We start from the raw sequence: 21,919 nt of genomic DNA, 5'->3' as shown, positions 1-21,919 counted from the left end.
ATTCACACCTTTGAGATAGTATTTGACAAACTACCTTCCAACCCCAGTTTCTGGGAGTATTGGAAGTCAAATTTGCAGTTCATTCCATTCTATAAATTACCATTGAGGAGAACTCCTTCAAAATAAAGTAGTATTCTTTTACCTTTTCACTCCAGTCCATTCCAAACGATTCCATGAATCACTACAATCCATCTTTGCATCCATATGCAAAGTAAAATCATTTTCAACCACCCCATCCCATTTTGTGTATCTATATATGTACTTTCTTTTTCATAACAAAGTTATTAGCAGTATAATCGAGTATTTAAAAACAGTGAGCATAATTAGTCCTCAAAGGTATAATCGAGTAGTTAGCAGAAAGTAATATGTTATTACATGTACACCTCAAATACAAAATCGTGCATAGCTCCGATTTCTTAACATCAAATTCAGATACAAGCACATACGATTGTGATTTGTGAGGGATTTCTATTGCACAAAGAAATAATTCCCTCGCCAAAAGACTTGGGGTAATCAAAAGTGAAAAACTATAGAACTAACCTCAAAAACTTCATAACAGTGTCTCCGAAGAACTGTCAGCGGCAGGAAAGACTATTATAGTATTATTAACAGGTAATTTTAATGAAAACCAACTTCAAGTGTAAAAGAACCTGTACGGCTGTACTGAAAGGTGTATCGTGACTTCAGCTTAAAAAAATGGGTAAGGTTAATGAAAACTGACTTAAAGACCTGTACTAAATGGTGTATCAAGACTTCAGTTAATAAAAATCTGAATCAAATGCTTAATCCAATTGGCTACTCTTCCATCACGCTGGCACCAAGTATAAAAGTCACAGAAGAACAATTGCAGCATGTGGGATTGAACCGGAGTCAGCTTTTCCAGACAACCGGCATTGCATTGCCTGGGAGGACCAACACATCTCCAAATATTTGTCCAGTATCTAACTCCACTTCAGAGAGGACTGGGTATCTTAAATTGGTACAAAAAGTGGGTGTTCTACTTGGAATTGGATTTGGACCAAAAGACTGACAGACCAGGCAGCCATCCGACCAACAGCCACTCCCTGTATCGTTGCCTCCGTAACAAAGACATGTCCCAACAAAAGCCACAATGATTAAGTGAGATGGAAATCCAGTTATGCTTTTCAAGGAACAAGAGGAGCATTCCTGGGATATCTAGCAGAATAGGGAATCCGCTGCAGAGTTCGAGGATATTCTTGCTTTAGACGTTTATTTGCCAATCCTTGCATTGACCTGATTGTGCAACAAAATAAGAAGAATCAATAAGACAAATACAAATACTGAAACCCTTTGGGAAGGTGTAAAGATTAAAAGTTAAAAAATAATAAGTACTTTATTGTTACAAAAGGCTGATATTTTATGTATGAGGCTTTGTCTAATCAGTTTTCTCTGTCATCATGTTGACTTATAATGTCAATATTGGCCAATAAAAGACAAAATAAACCTAATTTAAGTCAAAGGAAACAATAGAAACTGTAACAAAGTATGGCTCATACTCATACATTGCTGGTATTTTGCGCTCACTACTGTATTGTAAAGATTGAACTACTCAATTCTCGATCAAGGAAGAAAACATGGGAAAGCATTTTTTTATATAAAGATCTAAGTTTGCCCATTGTATAGTAAAACCTAAAGGAAAATCAAATATACAAGATCTGCTGGTCAAAATAACAGACCTGGGAGAACCATGCCTCTTCCGAGTGCCTTGATTAAACATTGTTCTTAGACTTTCAAGTGCCTTCTTGGCAGCCTGAAGATTAAAAAGGCATATTAGCACCCAAACACCATATGAGAGAAGTTAATCAAATTCATTTATACATAGAACACACACACATATGTAAATAATATTTCATAAAAAGAAAGTAGGATACCTGCATTTTAGCCTCTTCCCATGTTAATCCAAACCCTTTACCAAAGATCTGACCATCTATTTCAACCTAAAACATGAGAAAATGTTTAAGAACTTTCAGAACTTGTTAAAAAATAGCCAGGACAAAGCAGTATGTACAGCGTAGGAGAAAAAAGAAGAGAAAATAGTGCAAGCATTGACACTATAAAGTGTTTTACACTATCATCCAATCACAATTTCCGTGTATGGTTAGTGTTTTGACTTTAACAAAAACCACTTAAAAGTCATACCCACTATGATTTCTAATTGGTTGACAATATAAAACATTATACTAAAAGTGCAAGCAATTAAATTAAAAAAGAAAAGATAAAAATGTATTATGGCAGAGAAGGCTTCTTTTATTTATAGCTTATAAACCCTACAAGTATGCTGTTGCAATGCTACTACACTATACCAGATTCAAAATGCTAAAAAGGATTGTCTTCCCGAAGCTCATACATTGGCACCTATCCAATTCTCAGCCTCAAAACAAAATGAATTATAAACCACATAAATAGAATTCAAAGTAACGTGTTAGGTAAGCCCAATGGTTCATTAGAGTTAGTTAGGGATGGTCATTTATAGCCCATCAGATTGGCAGAGATAGGCTATAAAGAGATAGGGGGAGAAAACTAGGGGCATTTTGTTTAGCGAAAGATCAGTTTTGGGAAGAGATCTCAGGATCTGAAATATTGCAATGAACACTTGCATTTATTCTTTCACTAATTCTGAATCGGTAACTACCACAACACTGGTATATTCTGCAATTTCAACATGGGAATACCTAACTGCCTAATGGGCCAAACATGGGAAAAATCTAGGACATCAGCAAAAGAAATGCAAGCTCTGCAGCTACACAAAATAAAGAACTAGAAATCATTAATTAACAACGGCTAGTTTAGAAAAATTTTAAAAATATTTTAACCCAATTTGTGCAACCTACAGAAGCACATGTGTCAATCATAGTTATTAGAATATTATGATTCAATACGAATCAGCTACCTATCAATTCATATCATAAGATGAGTCTCAAATAATTTTGAATCTTACTGAATGAATTGGTACAATTTCATATCATCAATACGAATTACACGATTCAACAATTCATTATTTTTTTCATTTTTTTACTTTCTCTCACCAATTCTCATGAAATAAATTGAAAAGTCATACAAGCTTCAATTGTCAAATGAAAAAGAATTGAAGGAGCACTTCTGAACTTATCCGATTTGATTACTCCACTACTTTATTTGTTACGCACTCATTCAATGCATGCACTCTATTTGGCTATTTCGTTGTTTAGTTTCCATTCTTCTAAAGTAGAGGCTTCACAAACTCGGATATAACTAATAATTTTGTTTTATGAGACTTGGTTAAGTGTTTTATCTATTTCTGGTTTAAAATTATTACATTGAACACTATATATCATTTATTTGGTATATTTTGAGTTATTTTTCATTGTCTCTAAATATTAAGATTCAATACAAATTATGATTCATGATTAAAAACATAGCTTGCTAATTCGCCATTTGAATCTCAATTTGATAACCTTGACATCAATTACAAACCTGTGCGTGCACTTCATCTTTCTGAGCAAAATGTGTTGATGCTGGAGCTGGTGAAGATTGAAAATTGGCAGCAAGACCCTCCATCATGCACTAAAAAGTAGAATGGAGAATTTATAGTATATCAATAACAAAATTTGAATAAAAGGGCTACAATTGGTTTATCTAATAATTAAAAGGCTTACAAATTCTTTGAGGGCAGAAATTGAATCTGTTGACCTTTTAGAGACTTCCAACCTAGGATCTGAAACCCTAGATGAGTCAGATGAAGTTGAAAATGAGACTGACTCTTTAGGCAATAGCTGATTACCAAGAGAATTACCACTACTCACAAAACCATTGTTGTTTGAACCATGAAACCCACTAACATCACCATAAGTGGAACCAGAGTCATCCTTAGCATGAGACATATATATATCTACAAAATCATTATAAAAAGGGTAAAATAAAATGCCACATCAAGTTATAATTAACAAATTTAGAAAAGCTTACCAGCCAATTGTTTGATTGAACACTCAGCAGCCTTATTTTGGGCTTCCCTTCTAGTTCTACCAAATCCTTCACCAACTTTTTTTCCAGCAAACCATGCCTGCATATAAGAATGACATCAAGTTGAAGCATATTAATAAATTTTCAAAAAATATAATGGAGGACATATTTTTGTAAGTGACACCACTGTATAGGAAGAAATATGGAACCAAATTTGAGCCTATGATTAAAGCAATTATGAAATTAATTCCAGATAAAACAATAAAGTAGTAAATGGAAGTCATATAATTAATAAAAAATGTACCACTATGTTGGTTAAAATAAGTTTCTTGCAATTAATTAAAGTATAGAAAAAATACCACAGGGCAGATTCATTGATTTTAAAATAAGTAATTTTACCCTAAATTAATAGAAATCAAACTATATCATAAATAACCCTGATGTCCAGAAGAAATATAATATATAAGTTACATGCAAACATAATCAACAAGGACAAATCAGATATTGCTACCCGAAATGAAACATACCTCAATGGAGAATTGCAGTGCTGTGCTAGCCACTAACGAAGACAAAAATTCCACCTGTTCACATTAAAGCAACAGAAACTTTAAATGGTACATAGGGATCATAAATTCATAATCCATGCATTATGCAACAATGCCATCTAACTATTATGTTACAGACACACATATTTCTGATTCTCAAAAAAAAAAACAGACACACATATTTCCACTCACTTTAGTTCCACACTTCAGTGCAATTTCCTGTAATACTCCAGCTGTAATATCAGCATGAAATAGAGAACGTCCAGATTCAGAGTCAAAATCCCTGTTGCTGTAAGATGAACCACTCAAGGGAATGTCATCACCTTCATGACAACCATGGTATATTGTCATCCTAATGATAACACAAAACAATAGAAGCAACTAAATCTTTGAATACAAGTGCTAATTTACCTGGGAAAGAATGATAACTAGAGAGTGATTGGCTTAATCTTGAGTGATCATCCCTATGATGCACCTGCGATGAAATTATCTTAGGTATAACTAACTAACTAACTAAATTACTAAATAATCTAAGATTATGACCTCCTTTGGCAATCTTTGGTGGCTCTCATGGAAAACTCTATCAGAGGAAACAGAATCGTCAACCTTAGAGAAAAGGGATGGATGACGGGGCCAGCGCTTCTCAATATGCAATGGTTCAGAACCTACAGGAAATTCTTTGGGTACTAACTGATTTAGTTGTTGTGGACCCATCTCCTCTTCTACAGAAAACCATCCCCTACGTGATGGGACACTGGGAGCAGAAACTTGTGTGGGGTGTCTGACGGGAAGTGGGGGTTCACTTGACGTGTGCTCCCTTGTATCTTGCCCATGTTGCAATATGAGAAGCCTACGCCTGGTATCTAGGTCTAATTCTGATTCAGGCACTTCACCCTCTTCTCTGGCCGGAGAACTATGCAAGCTCGGTCCTGGAGGGGTAACTTGACATATTGGCTTAACTAGAGTATTAGGTTGAGGAAACTGAACATTGCCAAATTGCACTATAGATGCTTGTGCTGTTGGGGGTGGGACAGTTCCAGAAGAAGACACCATCGTGTATTGAAGAGAAGAATTGAAAGCAAGCCTAGGATCAAGATTAGTGGTCATTGCAGGGACAGTTGAAGAAGCTGATATTGCATCCTAAAAGCAAGTAGAGTCATAATGATAACAAACTCAATGTTTAATGATATGTAAATCAGATATCTCATTTATTCAGACTCAGGTAGTTACCTTTAATCTTCTTTCTACCTCAGCATCTGCCATGCCATCAAATAGAAGCAAATTTTTATTTCCATTGGAAGCAGATGCATCATCCTGAAAAACAAAAAAACAGAAACATAAATGATTCGCATTCTGCTTAAATTTCAACATACTATAACCCAGCAGATTATAGTATTGGTTTGTAACATGTATACTTAAAGTTAAATGTACAGTAGTACACTAACCTCCGAAACTAGATAATTGCTCACATCGGGAGGAGAAGGTATATCTTTGATATCATCTTCATAAGCAATTAGAGGGATCTTCTGTAAAAGACCATCATCAAAATCCCTGTCACCATATCAGAGGCCATAATCAGGTCTAAGAATTCTGCCTGCCTACCTTTATACTTGTTTGAGAGAAGTAATGTTTTCATAAATTAAGTTATAATTATAAGAAAGGTTTGTACAATTTGTTAGGGAAAATAGGTGAGATCTTCCTCCTTTTGTTCAGGTGTAATGATAAAACTTAGGTTTAGTTCTTACTTGAAGAAGCCACCCCTAACATTGCAAGCAACACTTCTTGCAAGACACAAGGTAGGGACTGCATTGCTTGCCTAGAAGATAAAGAAGTTTAATCAGTTCAGAACACTACAGAAACTATGAAATTTTATATATAAAACTTAAGATATTAGTATCACATTATATAGGTAAGTGAAATTACTTCAGCTTGAGGAGCATAGTATGGAGCAAATGCAGGGACAACATGCACCTGCGGCTGGTCTTTCTCATCCCACACTTTCAGGCGATCATCAATTACCAATGCCATCTTCAGATGGCATAAGCCATTTTGGAATACATTAAACAACGATTTCTTTAAACCTATTATATATTGAAACACATAAACACAAAAAATAAATGAACAGTTGCAGCAGAAAAACTGGTATGAATTTTAAAATTTAAAATACAAGCTATTGTCATCCTTTTTATTTGCTCCCTTTATCTACTCAATTACACATGTAAAGCTTCTCATTTGAAAACAAGGATAATAGAATTTTAAAAAAATGCCACTTACCAGACTTGACACAAACAATACGATCTAACAGTTCTTTCGAATTTATCAAATTCAATTCTGGATCAAGAAGCCTCCACATTTCTAGTGCATAGTCCCTCTCAGCCATTGTGCAAACAAAAACCTCAAAACGCTTGCGCCCTCTTGCAGTCAGGTAGCTCCGAAGATCTTCCCATGCAGGTCTTAACCTCACAAGAACACTAGTATCACGAATCTTTCCAAAGACACAAGTCATTGTTAGACCAATGATTCTGAAAAGTCTACATGTTTTAATTACAAGAAACTACAGAAACCATGTATCATCCATTCATGTTGAAATCATCCAATCAAAACATGAAAGCCTGTGCTAGAGAAACATAAACATGTGCTTTGAGCACAGGGCATTTTAGAACACCATTATGTAATAATCATATAATTAATAATCTCCAATCTGAATGACAAAAAGCTAAAATCCACACTAATGGAATGAAATCATACAAAACCAACATAGAAAAGTAACTCCAAAAAAAGATGCTTGATCCCAAGGCATGGCATTTTACAATCAAATAAATGGATAAAGAAAAATTACATACCTGTGGATTGATGCGTGTCAAAATAATATTCTTTTCTTGTAATCGGATCAGTGGTCGAACTATAGGCTGATGACTATCAGACAATGCTGGAACAATCTCAGATTGAATTTTTATCACTTTCCCATTATCAACAACTTGATCATTTTCAGCATATTCCTTCAATATATTCTTGTCATCTAAGTATCGCTTTATCTCCGCCTGCATAGTAGAAATTCGTTGCGGATTGACCTCAGAGTTCATTTTTCTATGGAGTACCTCAATTTTATCCTCAAAAGAACGCATTGTGTTTGCAACTACAAGGGTTTCATCCAGATCAAACACTATACCCAAACATCTCAGATTTAACATTGTTAGGCATGAATTGTAAAGTCCAGAGGCAACAATAAATCCCCAGAAACATGGTCTATCATTGTTCCGTGAATACATTGCAACCAAGTGTATTTCTTCCCCACGAAGTGGCATTACAGCAGTCTGCACCAGCCAATTTTGAAAATTGAAATTGTGGTTAAACTCCAGCAAGGGAATTTAGAAAAAGGGAAAATTGACAACCATGTACAAGAAACAAAATTTGACAAGGTTTTAATACAGCAATCATTGCAAAATGTTATAGATGGATACAGTGCCAAACTAAAAGATCAGGATTTCTCTAAAATTCATTGTGAAAAGATCAAAATTATCTCTCATAGCTAATCTCTTGTTATGTAGACAAAGCACACATTTGTTATGTAGGGATACATGATTAACATATTTGCTGTTCTGTTTTAAATTTGAAACCATTCTAGTTTTTTTAGACTGCCCTTGAAACTATTGATAAATTTGATGATTTATTCCTTTGCAAGCTGTTGTAATTTGGACCAATATGGATGCTACACATTTGACTATCATCACATGCTACCCAGCATAGCAAGCAAACCTTGGCAAATATGTTAGAAGATTCACAAGAAACAAAAGTCAGTCTTCATAACCCAGTCTGGATTCAGTCTGAGTAAAGGAAGTAGTCATCAATGCAGGGCAACCAATTAGACAGTTCCCACAACATCTGGGGTTTAAACTTTAAATCAATAGATCCAATTAGCTAAGTCAAATATTACGAAAATTCTGAATTGCCAAATACTTGGGTACAACTGTATCTTCAAAATAAGTCATCCTCCGAGATTCTGTCCAGAGTCCACAATATGATTGTTTTGGAATAGAGTTTTTTTTTTTTTTTTTTCTTTAAAAAGTTGAATATTGGGTTTCACTTTTACAAGTTTTGCTGATTATACCTTGTTCTCTCTGATACATGAGGAGTGCAAGTGAAAGAGGACATCCTGCTGTTGTCGTGTCTGTGAGGTCGATGACTCCATTTTGAAGCAAATACCAAAAGAAGTAATGGTGTGAAGCACAGCAAGCGGTGGACACCTTTCACTAGGTTGCGAGAAGTGACTTATTCTGATTTCTTTCAGATCTATGTTCTTTTTCTCTTCTGGGTATATCTCCACCTCTCCCACTTCCATCTCTCCATGGTACACCATAGACCTCTTCATTGGTCCTTTTTTTTCCCCTTTACAATCGCAAAAGGCTTTTTGGGACTTTCACAGAAAAATTCAAGTTTCTTTCAACAAGAATGCTTTAGATTCATTATAAAAAGAATATTAGACTTTGTTTTCTGAAGAAACATTAGATCCGTGATTCACGATGAAAAATCCAAAAATTCTAAGTGATTGATTCTGTCAGCAATCTGGTGGGGTTTGACGATGGCAATTAAGGAAGGAAGATGAGATGGGAAGATTTTGAAGAACTGGCTGTATAGAGAAACCCTAGATCCGGAAAACGAATGTCAAAATTAACATACTCTAACAATGTATAACTGTAAGCAAGTGCTTGTGTAAATTAACAAAAACGTCGGGCGTTAAACGAAATAAAGATTTTTTCCTTCAAACAAAATAAAGATTTTAATTTTTTCTCATTCTGTTATTTTATAAAAATCTATTAATCTATCCATACCATCATATAAAAGAAAAGTAAATGAAAATTTAGTCCTGAAATAAGGAAATTTTTTAATTTAGTTTTTGAATTTGTAAGAAGCGCGTCAATTTTTTATTTTAACTTTTTTTAATCATTTGATTTTTTAATTAAACAATTATAAGTTTTTCTTTTCTTTATTTTTTGTATTTGTTTGAACTCTTCCCTTTGTATATCAATTAAAAAAAATCTTTCTTTAATTCATTTTCTTAAAAGACAAAACAAAAAATGTTAAAAAAGAAAAATAGAATGAAACGGTAATTTATGACAAGTTTAGTTGTGGAAAAGTAAGAGAGAAAGAGATTTATTTATTTATTTTTTCAAAATTTAGTGTGAATTTCACAATTTCTTTTATTATTTTAATTTAAATATTGTTTTTGTTGGAAAAATAAAATAAAAATGAAGGAAAATAAATATGAAGATGTACAGTCTTCAATTAAATAACAAAATAACAACAGTAGCAAAATAAATTTAATTGACAATACATGAATAATGCATTATATCATACAATGAGCACAAAGGAAAAATTAAATCAAGGGAAAGAATTAAATAGTCTGGGTCACGGGTAAGAAATTCTGATTGCGCTCCTCTCCCAAGATACGACAACCCGTTGGTTCCGATCGTGTGCAGCGAAAGGATCCCCGAGCCTTATGAACACCAATACTCTTGCTCTCACAAAAATTAAGTTTTGTATAGGAAAAGAAAGAGATAAATTTTTGGCAGAAAGAAACCAGAGCTCTCAGTCTGTCATTTCTAGAAAAGAGGAAAGAGATATATATAGGCATTTTGCAACAACAAAATATGACCGTTAGAAATATGATCGTTGGAAAACCAACCTACAGTTGTCAAAACAAATATAACAAACTAGTTTGACTCATTAAAACAAAATCTTAAGAGAATCTAAAATAAATATTATTTTATAAAATAGAATTAATATATATTTATAAATTTTAAATTAAAACACAAATATTTACCAACATTCCCCCACATAATTTAAAATTTTAAAATATATTTTCTAAAAGATAATTTGGATAAAAACATAAGAGTAAGAGCATGTAATATTGTATTTCGGTATAAGGAACCTTCCGGGTTTGAGCCTTATACCTAGTGTTTATGAACTTCCATCCGAGAAAAATGTAGTGACTTGATTGTCTTGAACTACATATTCTTTAACCGGACTTTAGTACACAACCCCTACAATATTGGTGTTCAATTAGGTTCTAATTAGTGCTAGCGCGTTACACGGCCTTGCGCTTGTATCTTGTTTCGTGAGTGTCCCTTAGAGATTAGCCCATATCTCACAGTGGCGGCCCCACCACCACACTCACTAGGTGAATCCTCAAAGAGTGAGTTGTGACCCTCACCCCTACAATAATTGTCATCGGATTCATTAAGAGGTATTTTTTAACCAAAAATACACATATATAAATACCTCAACCTTAATATTGCCACAATTTATAATACACCTCGTCATAGGAATGAGAAACGGAACAACTCCGTCAAATTTCATTTTGGTGTACTTTAGTCAACAAACAATTTCGTTGTTACCCGTTGAACTCCATTCATGGGATCACCAATCACACGGAGACGAGTGTCCATTGTTGTAACTAAATAATGGGCTTTAATCTCATTCCCCTCGACGACTCAAGTACTTGTCGACATGTCAATCATTTTGTAAGCGGATCCGCAATATTATTTTCTGACCTGATAAAGTCAAGAGAAATGACAACATGAGAAATCAAATTTCTTATAGACTTATGTCTCACTCTTAAGTGTCTTCTTTTTTCATTAAAAGTTTGCTTGTCACTTTAGATATAGCAATTTGACTATCACAATGCATTGGAATTGGAGGTATAGGCTTATTTAACAATGACAAATCACATAATACATTTTTAAGAAATTCAGCCTCACTAGTAGCAGTATTTAAAGCAATAATTTTTGCTTTCATGTGAAATAATAATTTGTCTGGTAGATTTTCATGATACTGCACAACCAGCTAAAGCAAAAACATAATCACTTGTCAATTTTATTTCATCAAAATCAGAACTTCAAGTTTGTATCATTAAATCTCTCAATTACTTTCCAATCTACCAACTGCATATGCAATATCAGATAAGCCTAGAGAAGTTTGTCAAATGCAATAAAGAAACGATACTTTGAGAATATTTATGTGAAGAAACTCCTTTACTCAAATTTTTCTTTAACTTGATGGATGAGTCATAAGGAGTAAAAGCATGTTTCACATCAAAATAATTAAACTTCTTTAATATATAGCTTTTCAACATAATAAGATTGGGTAAAAAAATCATACCATCATTTTTCTCTATAAGCTTAATACCCAAAATCACATCTACAGGATCAAGGTCCTTCATATCAAAATTTCTAGACAAGAAAGATTTCACATCATTTATGAATTGCATATTACTACCAAATATCAATATGTCATCCATATACAAATATAAAATGACACATCCATTATCATCAAATTGTTTCACATACACATATTTATCACTATCATTAATTTGAAAATCATACAAAATAATGACTTAATCAAACTTTTGTGTCAATGCTTTGGAGCTTGTTTCAAATCATACAAAGATTTAACAATTTATTTTTCAAGAAAAAATATTTTCAAAGAAAGTCACATCTCTAGACTCCATAATAGTACCATTAGAAATTTTAGATACTTCTGAATTAATAACCAAGAATCTATAAGTAGTATTATGTAAAAAATATCCAACAAAATATAATTAATATTTTTTTAATTTTTTTTCAATTTTCTTTTTCTTATTAATAGGGATATTAACCTTTACTAGACACCCCCACACTTTAAGATATTTCAGATTTAGTTATCTTTTTCTCCATTGTTCATAAAGATTTTTTTTTAATTTTTTTATAAGGTACTCTATTAAGAATACGACAAACAAAATATAAAACTTCACGTTTATGTTTTAGGCTTCGAGCAAAATCAGTCCCCGAAGGAGACAATTTTGAAATCATGAAAGCCACAAGCATAATGTCGGGCAAAACAATTCCTTTCAATTTCATGTCAAACAATGTTTTCAAATTCATGGATCTGATCTGAAATAGATTTTTTCATCAATCATTTGAAACTCAATCATTTTTTCACAAGAGTAACGACTTAAACCTTTTTCAGCAGATCCATATTTCAATTCAAGTGCTTCCCATAACTCAACAGAAGTTTTGGTATGACAGAAAATCTTATATATGTTATCAGCCAAAGCACTTAAAATCCGTCCATGACATAAAATATCTTTATCAGAAATATCATGCTTAATGGTTGCATCAGTTTGAACTATATCAGTAGAGGAAGTTGAAGTTTTTATTTCTCTTTTAGAAATCAAAGAGTATAAATCCAATTCAGTAAGCCAGACTTTCATTTGTTGTTGTCAACAGAAAAAAATTTCACTCGTAAATTTTTGAGGCTGGAAAGGGACTTAATCATATCCATGACAGACATTTTGATAAAATAGAATAGAATGCTACTGCAGAAAAGACTATGCAAGAAGAAAGTGAAAAATAATTTTTCTCTCTAAGACTGTTGGAAAAATAAAATAAAAATGAAGGAAAATAAATACGAAGATGTACAGTCTTCAATTAAATAACAAAATAACAGTAGCAAAATAAATTTAATTGACAATACATGAATAATGCATTATATCATACAATGAGCACAAAGGAAAAATTAAATCAAGGGAAAGAATTAAATAGCCTGGGTTGAAGCGCGTAAACGCTATCCTTAGAGAGAAAACGCCCCCACTGCACGGGGAAGAAATTCTGATTGCGCTCCTCTCCCAAGATACGACAACCCGTTGGTTCCGATCGTGTGCAGCAAAAGGATCCCCGATCGTACGCAACCCTCTTGATGTGTAAACACTCTCACACCCTTTGATTCTCGTTCTGATGTTTCTCTTATATATGACTCTAGCATAAATTCACTATCACGGTCCATCCATACCCATCTCTATTTATACTCAACATGTCTATAGTTACTGTGGATTAATCTCCAAACTTATATCACATTGTTCCATCCTTTAACTTACGTCCATCACGTATGTTTACAATTGGATGGGTGTGCTTGAAACCATGTGAAGCACACCCATCCAATTGTAAACATTCGTAATGAAACCATCTGAGTGTGCCTCCATCCAATTGTAAGCACTCGTTAAACTCAGGACATAATGCGATTTTTCTACCGCTGTTGCTTCGTTGTAAATTCTACCTAGTCCAATTAGGTAGTTGGAACTTGGAATTCTGTAAGGTACATCTAGTGTGAACTGTATTCAATTTTGATTTGAATTTTGAAGCCTAAAGTTGCTATAATCAGGGAGTTTGATTAGTTGTTTCTCTCACACTTCATGTTTTGTATTGTGGTGTTTGTGGCTGGAAACAATGACTGGTCTTTATTGGAAGTTGGAACTTCTTTTAAGTGTAGAAAGTACCACTCTTCATACACAGATTATTTTTTAAATAAACCACACATGGAAACACGATTTCCCCCTACACTACAACCTGCTGGTAATATATTCTTCTCTACTTCAGAAAGTTCTACATTTAAAGGCACATGACTATTCGAATTTTGATTATCTCCACCTGTGTGTGTTGTACCCCACATGTGGCATTTATTTTTATTTTCTTACTTTATGATCCATGTTTTGGCTATGACCTTTTGTAGTTACTGGTATAATTACCCGGTTACACAGCAACCAAATTGAAAAAATACAATAGGTACTTAAGATTTGTGATTATGCCCATGATTTTTTCCCATTATTTGCTTGATAACACCGAAGTTCCGAAACTTCAGATTAAATTTCTCTGAGCAGACAAGGAAGTGGGAGCAACTTGTAACATAAGGTCCGAAGAAAAATTATTTTTAACCGGTAATGACTGAGGATGGCAATCTGTTGTTAGGCCAGCACATCAAACAGTACGCACAGAATAGAAGCTAAGTTGCTGCATAAATCCAGGGTTTATATCATTGATCTTCTGCTAAGGCTATACTAGCAAGTTACTTTCCTGTGTATTAAAATATATAGATTATTAAATAAGTGCTACATGTTTGTTAAATTATTTTTATGACGAGAGTAAATTACAATTAGTTGTCTGATGTCTCCCTATGTTTTACTGGAAGACAAGACAATACACTCTAAACTTATTTCAAAATTACACTCTATCTCAATGGATCCTTTGACCATAATAGTACATGCTTAAAACGACGTAGTCCGTGTCCTTTCTCGTGTAGAATAGGTAAAAAGAAGTATTAAAAACAATCGAAATTTTCCCTTCTAGAGTTAAGAAACATTCCTTGTATAAGAAATAAGAACCGTTTTTATACATGTACAAACTGTACTTGAAGAAAAGAGATGAGCAGTTATTGATAATTTTGCGCCTGTTAATATGTCTAATATTGGTGATGTGAAGCATATCACCTAAAACCAATTGGTCAACAAATAACTACTGGAAAATTTTAATTTTAACTTAAATTACATATCATCAGATTAATTTTCGTAATCTGTACCCAAAAAAAAGATTAATCTTCGTAAATAATACAAATTTGTGTGAATGAATCATTAAAAAAGTCATGGTCAAATAACTTAATTTGGAAAGGATAGCATGGCATGACATTAGGAATTCTTATATCATAAGAAATTTATTGCTAACAAGTTTCTTATGATTAGTTATCCTCAATCATTAACAACTTCTTTCTCTTCTGAATTTGCCTATTTATTTTTTACCATCTCTTTTATAATGGTTACTGCAGCTTGTCAAACACTTTGGCTATATAATGGGGTTACTAAGCTCACTTTCTGTCAGTCCTGTTTCAACAAACCATAGTAGAATATGTTCTCTGCATTTTCGATGTTTTGTTCTAGTGGTAGTTATATTCAACAGATATAGGCTGCATCAACCTAGCTACATTACTTTCAGGCTGATCAGACCACACAAAATTAAGAAATCAAAATAATAGCAATCAAGCAATGCATAGCTAGGCTGACCTGTACTTCAGCCAAATTGGAAAATCCAATTTGTTAAAGAAAAAAATATGTTAAATTACCAAACCTAATAGCGTAAAGTTTTTGACATGTGATTAGAGCGTGCTTGAATTGTCGGTATCAACCTCCGTTTGCGCCTAACCTCCATGAGTGGTTACAGTTTAACCCTATCTACCCTCATTCTACATAATTATATAATACTTCCTTATTCTAGGGAGGTTGAATACGCACAAGTGTTTAATTTTTTGGTGAAAAATGAAAATTTTCGTTAGCCTTAATGCTTGTTGAAATTTGGAGAATTAAAGGTATTCTGGAAAGTTGTTTGAATTTTTTTCACCAAGCCTTAAACTAGCCTCAAGGTCGACCTTGCACTCAGTTAAAGTAAGCTTCACTTCTCGTGCTTAATTAAGCCTCATTTATTTTAGTAAGATTTGTTCATCTCTCTCGATAAAGCATGTTGGCTCATTTCCTTCCAAATGATGGTTTATCCTTCCACGTCGGACAAGTCAACTCACCAATTACATGGATCGAGGTTGATGAGTTGACATCACTAACAACTACATGTTAAAAAGGAAAAAAAAAAAAGTTTATTTAAAATCTCTAATCCATGAATTCACGGTGCTTGGACGCCAAAGTACATATCGTTTCTGACATCCTATATTATGAATCCTAATCCTAAATACTTAAAACTATATAATTTGTGTTGAGATATGTTCTCCAAAATTTACCTTTATGATAGAATTGGTGCGTCTCTTACTAAAGTTATAATTCAAATATTCCTTGTTATTTATAAGCAAAATTGGTACTCTTTTGAAATTAGTCTTTACATTTCTAACTTGCCGTTTGTTTTCTTTTTTTATTCTCTGACTCTATAACCAACATTATATAGTCTACAAAAAGCATACTTCTTGGAGGTAGCTCTTTGATATGTTATGCAAGGTAATCCAAGACTAAAGTAAAAAGACATCGAAGATATGTGGTGCAGTTTATGATTATATGAATTGATACATGCTCTCAATCACCGAATCCCCAATGAATTTAGATTCTGAAAGCTGCACTGCATCAGTGCTTCCATTTTCAAAGGATCAATTATGACTACAAGCCTACAAGTTGCCAGTATGCTGAAAGGGCATCAATTTGCTGAAAAATTCAATTATTTCCACATTTGTTCAAGATTTCAAGGAGATAAACGTCATCAATATTGTACACTTAACAGCAATGCAAGCATTGACAAAAGAAAAAAAAAAACTGATGTAACAATTGTGTATGCATACAGCTCTTTAAAACCATTCACTGGTCATTTTATTTATCATTGCCCAATTAGACCCAAAAAGCAACAGGCAAGGATCACATGGAAAATTTCAGCGGTAAAGGCTTTCAGATCTCAGGTTCTCTGCAATTTCAGTCTCCCATCGGTCCCCATTTTCAAGCAGCTTCTCCTTGTCATATAAAAGCTCCTGCAACAGGTAAACAATAACCAGAAATAAATAAGCGAATAAACAATTACTGGCATGTACTAATAAATAGTAGTTAAACATATAATTAAATAATAAAGAACGATAGAAACAATTGTTAGCAAGTACTAACAGGTGGTATTTATATAATTCAACATAAAGGAAATGAAAACGAACCTCATGAGTCTCTGTAGCAAATTCAAAGTTTGGCCCTTCAACAATCGCATCAACAGGGCATGCCTCTTGACAAAATCCACAATAAATGCACTTGGTCATGTCAATATCATACCTGAAAGATTTAACAAATAAGAGAGCTAGAATGGAGTGAGGGAAGGAAAACAGAGGGCAGGTAAGACAGGTAATTCACCGAGTTGTCCTGCGGCTTCCATCTTCTCGCTCCTCAGCCTCAATTGTGATTGCTTGTGCAGGACATATCTAATAAAAGAAATATTATTTAGAGAAAATAATAACATACAGCTGCTGATTACTGACAGGAAGGAGAGAAATGGGGAAAGCATAAAAAGGAGGAAATAAAACATGGAAAAGGAATATTAGGACAATGGAAACATGTAATGGATTGATCATTTGTTGTAATTATTACTTAGGGGCCAATCAAAAAAAAATATTATTACTTAGGGTATTCATAAATAGATTATAGCTCAGTTGTCTGGGGTTAGCTGGTAGCCTGGTACTTTAGGATTTCTGGTAAAGTTTTAATTTAGAATTATAATCACTAACCTATCAAGTAGTCCTTTTTGCACCATCTGGATTTCACTATTTAGAGACTGATACATGTTTGAGCTAAAAACTTATGGTTTGAGACTGAATTGTTATCCAGATATTATCCTTAACCCCCCTGTATAAATTAATGTGCTTTTATCCCTGTCCTCTATTAGCTCTATTTGTTTATCCTCCAAAGAGGGACAATGCGGCAGTACTACCACTGTCTCAGTTAAAATGAAAATATTTCAAAGTAAATAAAACTGCTATTATTGATGTATAGGAAAATATACCTATTACAGCCTCCAAGGATGAGAGAGGGGTTTGTCTTTGACAGCTCTATTTGGGACAACTCAATTAGACAGATATCTACCTCTTAGTAATTGCAAGTATATTTTCCTACACCTGATTCAACTAATGAGAGGCACAGATTCATAAACCTACCAAGGGTCTAAGCCTTACACTTTGTGTAGTGTTATTCCAATACAAGAACAGCTGCACATTTGTTTCTACATTAACCAATGACATGCTACACTTGGTAACATCTAGACACAACTGGAATATACAAAATAATCTTAAAAGTTGGCAAGCTTATTAGTAGTCCAGTTTATGAAAGAAACAGGAAAATGCTGTCCTGCAGTTATATGCCATTTGGTAGAATGCATGCTCTCACGGATCATTGTGAAATCACAATTATTGTATAAACAGTAAAAGCCTTACAGCTTCACAAAGTTTGCAAGCAATGCAGCGTTCCTCTCCTGTTGGATATCGTCGGAGTGCATGTTCACCCCGGAAACGGGGGCTCAAAGGGCCTTTCTCAAATGGATAATTGATCTGCATCAAAGAAGTCATACATTATGCATTTAATTAGAAGCTGCAACAGTATTGGCCAGCAAACAGTTTTCAAAGACACTTACTGTAACTTTTGTTTCAAAGAAGTATTTCAGAGTCAGCATTAGACCTCGAACCATTTCAGTGAGAAAGAGAGTGTTGATGCTACGTTCAAAAACTGCCATCCAGAGCATCAGCAATGAATTAGTTACATTATAGGAAAAACACAGCAATCAAACTGAAAATTAAAGGCTTCCAAATAAATACCAGAACTCCAATCCTTTGAAATTTCCTTTGCGAGTTGCTCCCTTTCTTCATCCTCTGCAATTTGTTCATCTCAAAATTATGATATAAATGAGGGGGGCATGCTAGTGAAGGTATTTTATAAGGTTAAAGAAGTGTCATGTTTGTTCACTATAAATAATTCTGAAAAGTCATTCCCTTGATCCACTTGATTATCTTCTTTTTTAGGGAGGGGGGGTGGGGGGGTGATAATTTGGTGCAGAAAACAATCAACATTCACAGTCAGTCCTCACTCCTCAATAGTTTTGCTTTCTAAGTTCTAACCATTCTATAAGAGTGCCAAAAATATGTCGGCAAAGATGGCAAGAGAAATGACAGACCTCTTTTGGTAGAGTAGGAGTGTGCACTTAATCGAAGGCCATAGTTTTGGGAGCTGTGCAGCCCTTGACCGCTTACAGCCTAAATAAGCAAAACAACAAGGGATGGTATTAAGAATTAACCTAAACATTTTGGCATCCTACAATTAAAATTATCCATATCTAATTCACATAACAAGTCAGAAATCAGAATAGACAAAGAATTAGAAAAAGAAAAAAGAATCCAGTTCACAGCTTGGAACCTAAGAATAGAAATTATAGGGTATTCAGATTAGATAACATTTGGTTTTCTCAACTCAATCAGCGTCTAACTAAGAAGTTTTCTTTTCCTGTTTCTTTCATTTCCATAAATAAAGAAGAATCGAAATCATATTAATGTTACCAATTGGCGCGCACGAAGAGCAAGGAGTGATTTCCGAGCTAAGATAGCAGCCATTCCCTAACCCTGGAAATTTATGAAAACATTAGAGAATCCAACGCAGTGTACTATTTATTTCAAATTGAAATGATTAAGTTGAAGCGAAACAATTATTCACAAGGATTCAAACCGAAAAAAGTGTGAAGAGAATATTGAATTAAAGGGGGAGAAACAAATGGTGGTTGAACCAAATACAAGTTAATATTGAGAAAATTGAAGGAATAGAAGAATAGAAGGAATTGGTAGGGTTCGGCATTGAGCGTTGATGGTTCAATTCAAGTTTTTGTGAAAGGGAAAAAAGAAGAAGTGAAGAGAAACACCTGATGCAAGGTTGATCTCAGAACAAACGACTGAGAAACTAACGAACGAAACGAAGGCCGATAATAGAGTATGAAATGTTCGTGAATGTTGAGATTGGCATAACCGGCAACCCACAAGGCCACAACTAGAACAGGCCCAGCCCAGCCTCCTTTTTCTTTTTGTCATGGATATTCAATTCTTGAGAGGTTAGCTCTGTCTTTTTTTTTTTTTTTCTCAAATGTTCAAGTAAGTTGAGTTTCAAGGGCTCAGTTGGTTCTTTTTCTTTTCAATTTATAAAAAAAAATAGTATTTTGAAAAGAAGGTAGCTGCATGTGAACGTGTGAATTACCGATAAAAAGTTACTACTTCTTAAGTTTCTTTTTTGTGATTTGCTTATTTTAAAGATAATTTAAAGAATTAAGTTCAAAATGAGAAAAAATAAATATCGAGTATATTTGTTTAAAATATAAATAAATGTAGTGTTTTTATTATTCTTAGTTACATGTAATTATCGTGGATAAAAATAATTGAAATATATAACCTGTCAGATAAAAAAGTAAACATGTTTTTATTTTGCTTGTTTCTTTAACCTTATGTAATTTACTCCTTACAAACAGTCAAGTGGAATAGAATAGAACCTTTCATTCATTCAAACAACATTCCACGTGATAATTGAATATATTTTTTGTAATGAGATGACACTGGTTTAGTTGGTGGCTTGTAAGAAGTCAAAAGCAAAATGTTTTATTTTTCATCATTTTTTTTATATTAATATGTCAACTTAAAACAAACTATCCTAATTTAATAATTTTTCAAATAAAATATTTGGTCGAAATACCTCACAAGACAATCATCTAAACCAGTTGTTTGAGCTTATTTTAAAATACAAATAAATAAGTGCAGTGATTTTTAACTCATTTATAAAATATATTATTATATTATAACAAAAATAAAGAAATGTTCCATTTTGGTTTCCACTTTTGACTTTTTGTTGTCTTTTAACTGTTATTGCAAATTATCTCCATGGTAGTGTCCGGGTTTCCACTATATAAAATAATTAAATAAATTATTTTTGATATATTATTATTTTTAAGAATATTTATTTGATCAAAATTCTCCTTTATAAGGCAATTATTTAAACCATTTGTTTGTGCTTATGTCAAATGAATTTACTATGAAAAAACACAATTTGGTGAATGAATTAAATGTTAATTAACAGTACTAACATAAATCTAATTTTTTATACTGCAATGATTCTAATCCAAACTAACCCAGCTTAAGAATTAAGATATTTTTCAACGAAGTATCGTTAAGACAGCAACGTTACATGAGGCAAAACAAACAAACAAGACATGCTTGGCTAGCTTGAAAGTTGAAACTTTAAAGGCAGTTTCTTTTCCAAATTTTCGCAATTTTAAATGCAAATGTTCTCCCACTTTCTCCCATATCCCCAACCACAACCACCCTCTCCAACTCCAAGTTCTCTTCTTCCATCAATTCACCACTCTTCAAGACCCCCCCACTTGCCCCTTCTTCAAAACTCCACTGAAAGGTTTTCCTTTTCCAGTATTCAGAGGCCTAGAAGAGTGAAGAAGCACAAGCGTGGCCTCAGAAGCATGCGTTCGGAACCTCTCTTCCCAGTTCCACTTTTCCATTCCAGACTCAAAGCATTCTTCAAAAATTCTTCTTCTTCTTCTTCTTGCAAGGTGAGGTTCTTCATGACTTGGATTTCTCCCTTGAAAGCATTTGGTGAGAGGAAGTTATTCTCTATAGAGATCTTGTTCGGGTCTCACCCTGAAGCATGTTTGGTCATAGTGTCAAAGTCCCTTGACTCTGACGCTGGAACTCAGATTCTGAAACTATTTGTGAGCAATTGTTTCAAATTCATGGCTGTTGCTCCAGATTTTGGTTACATATTCAAGAACACACATGCTGAAACATGGTTCCGTTTGAAGGAAGGGAATGTGGATCCTGGTGAAGTCTCTCTGGGGCAAAACCTCTCCAATTTGCTTAGGCTTGCACTCTTGTACAAGTTTGGAGGCACATACATAGACTTAGATGTCGTGGTCTTGAAGAGTTTCTCCAAGCTGAGGAACACCATTGGGGGGCACAGAACTTTGATGTCAAAACCGGCTAGTGGAGCAGCTTGAACAATGCGGTGTTGATATTTGACAAGAAAAACGGCTATGAAGCTCTAGTATTCAATTTTC

At 33.8% G+C, this 21,919-nt stretch overlaps 3 protein-coding genes across 8 annotated transcripts; 1 reads left to right on the top strand and 2 right to left on the bottom strand.

Annotated features, from left to right (window-relative positions):
* Positions 1-350: 350 nt before the first annotated feature.
* Positions 351-9,223, bottom strand: LOC100816525 (RNA polymerase II C-terminal domain phosphatase-like 1). 4 transcript variants are annotated; one of them, XM_006597358.4, is made up of 18 exons: positions 8,614-9,221; positions 7,349-7,819; positions 6,780-6,990; positions 6,429-6,586; positions 6,251-6,321; positions 5,951-6,056; positions 5,736-5,819; positions 5,049-5,645; positions 4,917-4,980; positions 4,698-4,828; positions 4,488-4,541; positions 3,964-4,060; positions 3,794-3,889; positions 3,657-3,715; positions 3,475-3,564; positions 1,893-1,958; positions 1,698-1,771; positions 351-1,254 (listed from the first exon to the last, which is right to left on the bottom strand). In XM_006597358.4, exons 1-18 carry the CDS (start codon positions 8,872-8,874, stop codon positions 1,146-1,148), a joined length of 2,799 nt encoding a protein of 932 aa, XP_006597421.1. In that variant the 5' UTR covers positions 8,875-9,221; the 3' UTR covers positions 351-1,145. The 4 variants fall into 4 exon arrangements, 3 of the variants coding, with proteins under 3 accessions (XP_006597421.1, XP_006597420.1, XP_003545893.1); XM_006597357.4 differs by having other exon boundaries at positions 3,657-3,889; positions 5,112-5,645; XM_003545845.5 differs by having other exon boundaries at positions 3,657-3,889; positions 8,614-9,220.
* Positions 9,224-16,486: 7,263 nt separating this feature from the next.
* Positions 16,487-19,861, bottom strand: LOC100499826 (uncharacterized). Of its 3 annotated transcripts, none has more exons than NM_001249607.2 (9): positions 19,730-19,861; positions 19,374-19,436; positions 18,995-19,073; positions 18,639-18,692; positions 18,458-18,549; positions 18,261-18,374; positions 17,188-17,255; positions 16,998-17,109; positions 16,487-16,823 (listed from the first exon to the last, which is right to left on the bottom strand). In NM_001249607.2, exons 2-9 carry the CDS (start codon positions 19,425-19,427, stop codon positions 16,728-16,730), a joined length of 669 nt encoding a protein of 222 aa, NP_001236536.2. In that variant the 5' UTR covers positions 19,428-19,436; positions 19,730-19,861; the 3' UTR covers positions 16,487-16,727. The 3 variants fall into 3 exon arrangements, with proteins under 3 accessions (NP_001236536.2, NP_001386438.1, XP_040865345.1); XM_041009411.1 differs by having other exon boundaries at positions 16,503-16,823; positions 19,540-19,739; NM_001399509.1 differs by lacking the exon at positions 19,730-19,861 and having other exon boundaries at positions 19,374-19,651.
* A 1,272-nt stretch (positions 19,862-21,133) lies between these two features.
* Positions 21,134-21,859, top strand: LOC100809042 (uncharacterized protein At4g19900-like). Its single transcript, XM_003547092.4, has one exon. It carries the CDS (start codon positions 21,134-21,136, stop codon positions 21,857-21,859), a length of 726 nt encoding a protein of 241 aa, XP_003547140.4.
* Positions 21,860-21,919: the final 60 nt, after the last annotated feature.

This window comes from Glycine max, chromosome 15, assembly GCF_000004515.6.
Source record: "Glycine max cultivar Williams 82 chromosome 15, Glycine_max_v4.0, whole genome shotgun sequence".
NCBI lineage: Eukaryota > Viridiplantae > Streptophyta > Magnoliopsida > Fabales > Fabaceae > Glycine > Glycine max.
The sequence above is the reverse complement of the archived record's forward strand: the minus strand, read 5'-3'. Positions and strand labels throughout refer to the sequence as shown.